The sequence below is a fragment of the Ptychodera flava genome, chromosome 5 (assembly GCF_041260155.1).
Source record: "Ptychodera flava strain L36383 chromosome 5, AS_Pfla_20210202, whole genome shotgun sequence".
Taxonomy (NCBI): domain Eukaryota; kingdom Metazoa; phylum Hemichordata; class Enteropneusta; family Ptychoderidae; genus Ptychodera; species Ptychodera flava.
The window spans coordinates 1,960,129-1,972,020 of record NC_091932.1 but is presented as its reverse complement, the minus strand read 5'-3'; the positions used below and the strand labels follow the sequence as shown (position 1 = coordinate 1,972,020).

Here is an 11,892-nt window from a genome sequence, read left to right as displayed (position 1 = left end):
AAAATTATGAGTTAGATTATGATATGGAAGCGTTGTAGAAATGTGCCATATCTGCAATTTTACAACGTAAGAATGTTTTATAAACGTTGAAGTATATTTTAAAAAATTATTATAGTGAATCATACCTCATATTCCTTTAATTTCACCTCAATGACGGACTGTCTTTGCTGTAAAAAGTCAAAGAAAAATGTTTGAAAACGGCCGGCCATGAAAGACATGCATTGGTTCGTTAACAGGTACGAATATACTCGCAAAGATCAGGAGGATATTGTAGATCAGTATAATCGGTGTTAATCAGACATATTTATACTGGGTCGTTCCATACGAGTAAAGCCATAAAGATCAAGGTCATATCAAAACCCATGTCTTACGACTTAGCTAATTTTCTGCGTCAAATGTTGGATATTTAATCATTGTCAATATTGTTTTCGAATTGACCGACGTCGTGTTGTGCAGGCAGCCACTGAAACAGATTAATTGGATGTAATCAAGTAGTTGTTCACTGCCAAGTGGAAAAGGATCATTTTACAGTTAAACCCGTGTATACTCTTTACTCAGAAATGGAGAATCTTCACTCCATGAGCTCTTAATAAACTCTGATCCCCATATACTCAGATATTTACTCGCTACAAGTCAGAGGAAGAGTTTGTTCCCATGTCCACACATTGTCAATCCAACTTGAATGGTCAGTGAATGTTATGTACCTTCGTCCATGTCCAACTTATCCAGGTTTTTCTTGATGTTCTTAATATTAGAGCAGTGATTTTGATAGGAACTTTTGTAAATTCTCCGTGACCTTTCTAATACTACAACCGTTCTTTTGGAGACTGAATCTTCACAAAGTGTTTACAAAATCGTCAATGTAACTTTAGGATAAGCAAAGAGTCGTATCATTATCATGATCATGATTAAGTGACAACTTACTGACGTCATTTGATCTGGGACCTTGCATAAGCCTTGCCTCAGACGATTAAAACAGTTTTGCAGGGATAGTCGACTCGGTATTAGATTGAACGGAGGAGGTAGAGCAGCACTCTCACCAAAGTAGCTCATCCATAATTCTGAGCGGGAATACTTCCACTGGATATCAGCATCTTCCTACACAAGTGCACGTCGGAAACAGAATATAACAAGTTTAAGAAAGTATCATGTATACAATGAACTAATAACTGATATTCCAAATCTTAAATCAAGAATAAACCAAATTATCTACCAGAAAGTGATGACGCAATAGAGTTTGTAGTCATTTTGCAAATGAGTTGAGGGAATATTTGGTTCAGCCAGTTTCCCGTCCACTATCTGGCAAATAGTTTTTGTGCTTCCATATTCCTTGCCTCATCAGTAAATTTTGTATTTGCTTTATATCCTGTTCTACTCGTTCCAGTTCCCTGTATTCTCTCTTCACTGAACAATAGCATGTTTAAGGAAATGTCCCCGAATACTAAGTAAGATTTTGCAATTTATTGATATTTTACATAATCGTCTATATATCACAAAATGTTTACTATTCCACCATGTTCGTGTTTATTCTACAGATTGAATTCCTTGCAAATAAAACATTACTTTCCTACTGATACGTCTTCGTGTTAGTTTTTGTATTCCAACAAATTTAGTGATGAATTACAGTTAACACATTGACATCAGTAGTAGTAGTAGTAGTAGTAGTAGTAGTAGTAGTAGTAGTAGTAGTAGTAGTAGAGTAGTCGGGTGTTGTTAATTTGCATGTGATACCTACCTCTATTTTGGTGTATGTCTTTGTCATCATGGCAATTAGAATGTTCAAAAGTACTATAATACCGATGACATGATATGCTCCGTACAATGTTTGACCCACACCCTCAACAAACCATCGATCACGACCTTCCACATTTAGGCTCTCCAGTTTTGTTACTCCAAATATCGCCCAAAATAATGTATTCATGGTTTCGCCCATCCTGTAATAGATCAGTTTTATGGTTTACTTGTGTCACTTTCAAAAAACAGTCATAAATATCTCACGTGGCTTTCAAAAAACAAGTGTACATTTCTCATAGTTTGTTTGAGAGAATCATCGTATTGGCAAAAACATTTTGCAAGTGATTCAATTAATAGCGCAACAAGTCAATATCCTTATATCGAAATTGCAACTCTTTCCCGAGAAATTTTGTTTTCGAATAAATGTGATCTTAAGTTTTTAATTAAGAGAGGTGAGCTGAGGTGTTTCATTATCTCTCTTAAATCATAGAAATGCGAAATATCTTACGTAGCAAACGGCTGTAAACAACTTGTATCGTCACCGATTTCTCTGGTTCTGTTACATCGAATTTCAGCGTTGAGGGCGTGGTACCAGTAGAGCTGATTCAAGCCTACAGAAAAAGCCACCCATACCAGACAGAATATCATCATGAACTTAAATATATCCTCAAACATACGTCCCAGTGATATCTGTAGGGGTCCTAGTTGAAGGCTTAGCACGGTGATTCGAATCAGGCGAAGAAAACTGAAAACCTTGGCGACAGCGAAGAATGCTCTGGACACGATATCTGCATACGAAATTGCCATTTCTTCATCACTTGGCTGGCCTTCTTGCTGCATTGCCTTAAAGTCAAATTAAAAGACCGACATTTTATAACATAGTTTTTATTCTTTTCGCTTGTATAAAGTATTATGTTGACATTTGCGATATTCAAGTATCTTCAACCTCCTGACACAAATGCTAACATGTGACACAAATGCTATCATGGGACACACATGCAAACACGGGACACACATGCTAACACGTGACACAAATGCTAACACGGGACACAAATGCTAACATGGGACACACATGCTAACACGTGACACAAATGCTAACACAGGACACAAATGCTAACACGTGACACAAATGCTAACACGTGACACAAATGCACGCGTGACACAATTGCTAAAATTAGAAAATGCGACAAAGTTCACAGACGTAATCTCCAGCTCTGATTTTTCATGAATGCTTCAGTATTATGGTAATGTTGTTTATTTTATTGTGATATACTAAAGCAATAATATAATCTTGTGTCTTACCTCAAAATTTAAGACCACTCGCAGAGAAATCCAAGCCCAGAAAAGCAACAATGTAGAATAATCAAGCATCTTCATCTGTAAATTTTCTGTTATACCACGTGATCCATTTTTTAAAATAGACGACACTTCCTCCCACGTCATTCCTAGACACAAACACGTTAACATACATTTATAGTGATAATTTTTGTCTTTAGATTTATATTAGATTTACTTCATCATGTAAGCTTATGTAATTAATAATTTGAGACCAACATTGGAAAAAATGATGTAGATTCGTTAATTATAAGTTATTTACGTTTCCGAGGAAACGCTGCGTCAACAAATTTGTCTGATGAAATTTGAACATGGAAAAATCATTACTTTTCCTGAAAAGATATAATATGCCCGAAAGCTATTATGAACTTACCTATAACCCAAAACACGATAAGCCATTCCTGGATATTAAAAGAAGCATTCTTGCTATCTTCTATTATTCGGTCAAGAAGTTTTCGGTTGGCACTGTCTTCACCGGATACGCCACTTTTAAAATTAATTGTCTGCATTCCCAATATAAGCAGAAACGTTAAAGCAGACGCGGTGTTACACAGGAATTTTACGAAGGGGATCTTCAGTAAACGTGAGAAACTGTGGTTTGGAAGGATGATGTACGCTAGCGAAAATACGGGAAAACTGATGCCCAAGATAAATGTCAAGAAAAACGCCCTCAACATATTTTGCTGCCTCCAGTCAGGTAAACCATGGTACCATTTCTCGATCAGTAATTGTTGACAATTTGGATGTGTCACAAACTGAAACAAAAACAGACATTGTTGGTCGATATTTGAATACTACAGGAATTTTCGACTTAATATGGATAATAAATGCATTGATCAATCATTACTATCGTAAACTTTAATAGAAATGGAAACGCCCCTGGATCCTTTTTATTTTGAGCAGAAAAGGGAAAGCATAAAGGTGGCCAGTTTTGTAATTTTTAGTGATAATTATGGATTTATCCACATTCGAAAAAAAACATTTGTCTTCGACTTTACTACCCGGAGACAGCCATCTTTCTAGCGTAAGACCGTGACTGTATTTACGTGCTGCACTGAGCCCTCGGCCAACAGTTTTACTCTAGAAAAAATGGTGGTCTTCAGGTCGTCATGTCGGGTACAGCTAGAAAAAGGTGATATTTTGGTGAAATTTTGGTGAAATTTGAGCGGAATACTGGTCGTGGTGAGTCCCTAATAACCAAGCTGTCGAAGAGTGTTGGCATTTGTAATTTGGATGGAAACTTCTCGAAATATCGTCGAACAGACTTGCGCACAGGGTGCTTGCTGGCGGATTTGGACGTTTGTCTATGGAAATACCCATAGCTGTGGTGGAGGCGTAAAATTCGTAAAAGTCAAAATCAGCAGGAATCCCGTCTGAAGACACCAAAGCTATGGACCTGTGGCTATTCAATGGCCCTACAGTGTCGACTGGCAAGGCATTTCAATGTGCCTGCTTGTCCACACTGAATAGAACCAGTTCGATATTATTTCGTAAACAGTCTGTCCTCTTAAATTGGCATGTAAGCCATTGGCCATTAAAATGAAAAGATAAACTAATCACCAGTTTCTGGCCATATCGTATTGCACTCTTCACTTTGTAGGGCATTTCTTCATCCACAGTGTCCACTGCCATGATTTCGGCTGGATCTGTACACAACACCGTATTCTGTTCTCGTGAATCTCGGACAAACTGGATGATATTTGCACCAAAGACCTCACACTGATGAGCCAAGTCAGCATATTGGAATCGGAATTCATAGTCCCGTTCACTTAACTCCCGGAGTTTGCAGCTGAGTTCAAACGCAGTGTTGACTGGGTCTTTACTGGTCAATGATATGTAGGCTTCACTTGCTAGGGCTTTATAGATGTTGACAGTTCCAAGAGAGTGTTCTAATGTGTATTCCTCTGACTGGAATTCGTAGGTTTCTGGATCCTTAATTTCAGCACCACATTCGAGAAGAATTTTAATGATTTCATAATTATTATGATGAGCCGCTAGAATTATTGGCGTAACATCTGGATGAAAATCTTCATTCATCGATCGACAGTTCAATGCGTCCTAAGTTATAGACAAAATCACCAAAATATAGTTTAAATTTGACGAAAGTTTGGTTAAAAGATATAACTGATGCAGTAGCACATTGTTCGTTTTAAGTTTAGTACTAAATCGACAATCTTGACAAGAAAGAAAATAAAACCTTACCGGTTTCCTCTCGAAAGAGTGTGTGAGTTACAAGGTGCAATACAATAAAAACATGTGAGTGACAATCGTTGACAAATATGTTCGTGCCGGCTCAGATCTTTGTTCTGCATCGTAAAAACAGACCATGAGCTGGTATACTTGAAACATTCCAGAATTTATAATAAGACCTATGGTGTATCAAGGCAAAGTGCAAATTAGTTTCTCAATAGAGTTAAAATTATTGACTTCTAAGGCAAATAACAAGAATGCAAAACGTTTATAAGACATATCTATGTACAAAAGAGATAAATTTGTCTCGTAAAACATCATTCGTATGAAGTTAAAAATGACAACTATGCAGACTACCATCACTACTATCAGTGTGATACACAAACTATCTAGAGTTTATTTTTGAAATTTGGTCGAATTTCAGTCAAATGTTGGCCCACTAGCCAAGATGGAATTTGGGCATAATTAATTGATTAGGTCCGAGATGTTTTGGAACCGAGATGATCTCAGCTTCAGTTTATTTATTTATTTGTTTGTTTGGAGCGAGCTTGTCTATGTCAGGTAGATTATGGGTTGAGTTGACTGTTTCTTTGCAAATTTCAAAATATTGGCAACCTACCAAACGGAGTCACAATACTTCGGTTCTAATCCGACTCGGTCTACACCAACTCGCCTTAAACCGACTTGAGTTGTTCTCAGTCAGAGCCAGGTCTGGGGCGAGGTAGGTTTGGCCAAGTTAGTTTTACTCTGAACTCTTAGCTACCGCAAGTTTTTTCCTATACAAACACTAATATATATTTGTACTGCAGCACACATGTTACTTGTACTGCAATACACATGTTGTTACATGCCTCATATATGGAACGTCGCCCAATATATAAGATTCAATGGCAACTTGTTTATAGTTTGTGGCATAGCGGGCCGCATAGTCATCGGCCGACTGAAAGTGAACCGGAACTATATTAGCACAGACGACAAGCCAGGGATTAAAATGATCAAAGTACACAATTTTTCTTGAAAGATTAAATCAATTCTTTGATAAATACGCAAGTTTCAAATATTTACCCACCGCATAATACTGAAAAAATGAAATAAACGGTGAAACTGCGAATAATACTCAACTTTCATATGCACGTACTCGTAGCTGGAACTGCAGGAACCAGGCTAAAGCGAGCGCATAGAAACGAGAACAACTTTCATGTCCGTATAGCTCAGATACGTTGAACAATTCAATCGGTGAATCGAAGTTAACAAGAGAAAACTAGACAACTCTAAATGTCAACAGTGAAGTTAAAAATTGTCCTGTATGTTGATTTCATTGTTCTCATCGCTGGAATCTGATTCGATGACACGAATTCAACGACGTTTAGCCTTGCAGTCGCACACTGCCTGTGTTGAAGTGATATTATTGAAGATGCAGCTTGGTGACCGTTACCGCGCCTGCAAACAGTTGTTGAAATTTGTCCGTACTTCCAGAAACAGACGGAACGACCGAAAGCGAATCACTTGTAGTGCACGTGATATTCGTATTTTCTAAGCTGGTTTCACTGAGTATATATGACAGTCGTCTGTGCTTACTCAGTTCAAGAAAGTCGTGAGACTCGTAATGTTGCAGGCCGCCCGCGTTCTTAGGGAGCATTCGTTTTTTACAGGGGGCGGGTCAGTGGAAATCAGGGGGGGTTTGACTTTGACAAAACCATTTTTAGGGGGGGGTCAAATTTTACTATCAATGATTGGAAGGGGGGTAAAATTTTATAAAGGTTTGTGTTGAGTTATGGAAAAAAAAATTGACTTTGGAATTTCACCGAAATGTTGTCTTGTCTATGAAGGAACTATAAATATTTACACAACGCATAATACTGAAAAAATGAAATATAAATATAAATATAAATATAAATATAAACATATGAAGGAACAACAAATATTTTTTTTTCCAATACAAACCTCGGTAAATCTGTGTATTATGTACTCTTGAATGTTGATATTAGTGTACCTGATTAGACTAGGGCGATTACAAGTTCACGCTCGTGAAAAACTCTGATTTTGGAATTTCACCAAAAATGTTGATTCTCTATACGTTGTTGTATGTGAGGAAAATTTAAATATTTTTTTACAATACAAAACTAGCTATTAAAATCTGTGCTTTAAAAAGTTTGACAATTGATGTAAATGTACGTGAAGAGAATATCTGAAAAACCAATATGATATTGGAATTTCACCCAGTGATTATTTGTAAAGTTCAAAAAGGATTCTTTGAAAGTTCAAAAATCACATGGAAAATTATAAGTCAATTATGATATTATTGATACGGACTGTGATATCTGGGGGAGGGTCGCTGTTTTCTGTGCATGAAAATTGGGGTGGGTAACTCTTTTTCTTGCAAACTTTTGAAGGGCCTAATTTTCAGCTCAAGGCCATAAGGTGCGAAGGGTAAATGAGTCAAATCTGATGAAATTTTTTGGGAGGTCACATTTTACAATTGATGGATTGGAGTCGAAGTTTAGAAATTTGATTTGGAGGGGGTCGCTTTTTACATTTCATTTGTCGCTAAATTTCCATCGACCCCCTCCCCCCAGTAAAAAACGAATGCTCCCTTACGGCCGGTTATTTTGATGATTTTACGGACTGAAGACAGTCGCCGAACACGTTTTCCGTAAAGAATGGTTGGTAATCTTACTCTGGATATAAGCTTTCAAGGCTGCTCTTTTTATGAGTATGGACCCACAGCTAGGTCATACGCTGATCGCGGACGATGTTTTATATAGTCGCGATACAAATCAAGCAGAAGATCAGCAACAGTGGCATACATTCTCGGTGAGAATGCTCAGGTGTCAAGTCCGGTACCATCACGAGTCTTAGTCTGCCGCGCCGTTCGAACTCCGGATACCCGAGCCCGTCGGTGTCTCTGCCGGTCACAATCTCGCCAAATTTTCAATTGTCGATGTTTATCCCGTCCGCGAAGACCGAAATGTTCACCGAACAGGTAAAACATCGGAAATTCGCCGACTCGGCATCAAAAATGCCAAGAATACGCTCTTTCCACATCTTCTCTTCTTCACCAGTAACAGCAATAGCTGAGGAAACGTATCTGTTGGTGGGGTAGCATGCGTCGCTATGCGCGCAACCCCGCCACGGGTTGACCTTTGATGACCCCGCATAGCGACGCACGCTACCTTGCCAACAGATAGCTTCGTTTCCACAGCTACAACTGCATCAGATTAAACGAACCTGTTATTGGGGCAACCTGTTGGTTCGAGATTAAATAAAAAAATTAAATTGAATTAAAATAAAAATAAAGATTTATTTTCTTTGCGTCCCTTTCCCTGTCTCTTCAGATCGACTATCTTCGCACGTAGTGTTGCTCGAGACTACACTTGATATTCGTAAGATTGAGTGGCTCATACTCTTCGCCGTCGAGTTTTCGAACATCGATGAAAAATTTGCTGAGAAGAATACTCAGTTCGGCTGGCGGTATAACTTCGATCGGTCGAACTTCGCCGGTGTTCGTCGCTAACCACTCGTACATTTTCGTACGTCGCGCGATGTTGTTTTCACAGTACTTTCTTAGCTTTGTATGAAGTCAACTACTTCACCTTGATAATTTTCTTCTTGCGGTGCACCAAGTAAATGGTCGATCTCTTCCTCCTTTGATGTCGACAGCCATTACGTAATGTCATCCACCATGATTGACAAGGGAATTCCGTATTTATAAAATAATACAAGAAAAATCATTGTCGTCTTTTCAACGAACGTTAAGGTTTCGTGGAAATTAATATCACCAACATTGGACTGTATGCCCTCGAGGCAGGAGACCATTTGCCCTCCTGACGTCGGCAAATGGTCACCCACACTCGGGCACATAGTCACATGTTTGGGCTATAATATATATCATTTGTACTGCCGTACACATGTTCATTACTGCAGTAAACATGTTATTTGTTTTGCTGTACACATGTTCATTATACTGCAGTACACATGTTCATTCTCTTTGAGACATCAGATATGCGCTTACCTTTCTCTTTTTCTTTTTAATGTATTCACAAATTAGGTCCACCATTTGCTTAATTTGCATATCAACAGCTCTTAGGAGTGCGTCCCCCAAGTCGACATGGAAGGCCAATAGAAGCTTTATAATATCTGTCCAATGAAAGTTTGAATTTATATGTTAAAATAATAATGATCCCATAATATCGGTTGCATAGATACATTGATTTCATCACCGATCTGTCATTTACAACGTGAACATTTCAATGGCAATAATCAACAACTTCTTCACGCTCCCCCTTTTACGGCAACTATATAATCATCTGTAGAGACTGACACTCTGATATTCTTGTTGGCGTTGCCCTTATCGTTTTTCTACTGTTTTTCTACAGTTGCAGTAATTCATCTTCATTTCAACTCGATAACAGGCTTACAAACCTCTATTCATAGGGGATACATAAAAATTACATGAAAATTAAATAACAGACAAGAAGAGACAAATTCAAGACGGAAAAGTGATTAGAATTTAGAACGTCTTTACAGTATCTTTTAAAACATCTTACGACTCAGAGTCTGTGACTTCGATTATTTTATGCAGAGTCTTGTACTCATCCACATGTGCGACACATCAAATATTTTGGGAGTGTTTTAATAATGCAATGGTTAAAAATACGGTAACACCACAGGAATGTGATGTTTAACTGTATGCGATAACGCCATTATCATAAATACTTATTTGTGTATTATTATTATTATTATTATTATTATTATTATTATTATTATTGTTATTATTATTATTATTATTATTATTATTGTTGTTGTTGTTGTTGTTATTATTATAATAATAATAATAATTATTATTATTATTATTATTATTACAAGTTTAGGGGCTATAAGTATTATATAGAAATCTAATAACAGTTCATTGAAGCTGTGGGAATTCTGAAAAAGAGGTGTTGTTTATTTTAATTTTGTCAATAGGGGTGACTTCTAATTGTCGTACGTGCAGCGCAGAATTATGCATCATATTGTACGGAGAGAGGGGTATATCATTAAGCCAAGGAGTAAATGCTTGTCGGAAAAGTGACACTAAACAGTTTAAGCGATACTAGCAGGCCTAGACTTTTAACTTTTGTGCGAACTTTATGGATACACATTCAATCCGTTCAATTTGTTTTTAGTTTTCTTCCATCAAAACTCACGACTATGAAAAAGATTTCCAAGATAAATTAACACACACGCTCTCTCTCTCTCTCTCTCTCTCTCTCTCTCTCTCTCTCTCTCTCTCTCTCTCTCTCTCTCTCCAGTGAAATTTCTTTTCTGCGACCACCGAAACTCGTAAGCGTCATATTGGCATTGCAGAATAAACATTTTTCTGCATTTTGCATGTTTCGCCCTGCCAGTGTAGTCTGGCAGAGACCCTGCGATTCTCGTTCTTCCCTGTTGGAACATAAGCGCACGCCCTTCAGAGAGCATGCGCAATTTAGTCTACGTACGAGTGACAGTAGAACTTCGTCTCCGATCTCGTGCTATCGTGTCCTTGAGCTTTAAAATGATGTGCATGTTGACAGAAACTGGAATTACTGCAGAGGATACTTTTCAAGACATCACATCTGAGTCTCTAAGGTAACAAGTAGGACGTTTAGGAAATCCTTCAGACAGTTCACGCCGCCTGTGGCCATTTTGTGGAGTATAAGCTTTTACATACCTGAAGCGTATGCAGTATTTCTACTGTACATATTGCTGAATAATATGCGACGGAATTTAGCGTTTCACGTCGTTCAATCATTCAGATGGAAACGCCAGCCTTCTCCAAACTTTGAAAAAAATAGGGTGACAGACTTTGGAATGCTAACTCTTGTATAACAATGGCGTAATTTAATGAGAAGACATTTGTATTCGAGCACGGCTACAGTTTTTGATTCGAAACTCTCATCATGGCGGATTCACTGAAACAGTGAGTTGTATTCAACAATCGAGAGGGTGAGTCGAACTTTTTCCTCTGTCCATGTACCACTTGTGCAAAAATAAGCGAATTCAACAGGCCTTTGGCGAATCAATAAATGCGTTTTTCACCAAGCTTAAAGGTGGAAATATTAATCATTGTTTTCGCATGTGAATAGTTTGATATGACTATCGCCTTTTACAATAATACTGCTATGGCTATCCCATTGTGTTATAGGTCAAAATCTTATTCTCCAGGTTGATACACATGTGTAGAGATTTTTATAGAAACTATTCCATAGCTATTTATATTTCTTTATCACTTTTTGCGGTTCCTGTTTTTTGTTAGCCGATTAGCCGGCACACGCCAAAACGATTAGTCTATTGGGCTTGTATTTGTGGACATGTTTAGTCTCACTATTTACCTCCGGTTGGTTAGCAACCGCAGTTTAATTGACAGCCGATTCTTTATATTTAGGGTAAATTGTTGCAATAAGTGTTTCCTACGACGTTTGCACAAGGGCCTTCTCCGACGTCCGATATACAAATTAATCATTACAGTTTTTGATCCAGCCCTTACCTACAAAAGGCAGTATTTTTAACCCTTTCAACTCCATAGTTTGACCCAAATCCATTGTTTTCTATGGCGTCCTCTAGCTCTCCATACCAAGGTAAAATCGCAAGACTTGTGTAAATATCGTGTTT

General features: G+C 37.8%; 1 protein-coding gene across 1 annotated transcript in view; it reads right to left on the bottom strand.

Annotated features, from left to right (window-relative positions):
• Positions 1-11,892, bottom strand: part of LOC139132760 (short transient receptor potential channel 4-like) — a 37,957-nt gene that overhangs the window by 3,530 nt on the left and 22,535 nt on the right. Inside the window, exons 2-9 of the mRNA XM_070699023.1 lie at positions 9,272-9,396; positions 4,630-5,127; positions 3,443-3,824; positions 3,037-3,179; positions 2,243-2,577; positions 1,736-1,934; positions 925-1,098; positions 126-167 (exon numbers count right to left, since the gene is read on the bottom strand). Coding sequence (XP_070555124.1) covers positions 126-167; positions 925-1,098; positions 1,736-1,934; positions 2,243-2,577; positions 3,037-3,179; positions 3,443-3,824; positions 4,630-5,127; positions 9,272-9,396 — 1,898 coding nt within the window. The remainder of the gene's footprint in view (positions 1-125; positions 168-924; positions 1,099-1,735; positions 1,935-2,242; positions 2,578-3,036; positions 3,180-3,442; positions 3,825-4,629; positions 5,128-9,271; positions 9,397-11,892) is intronic.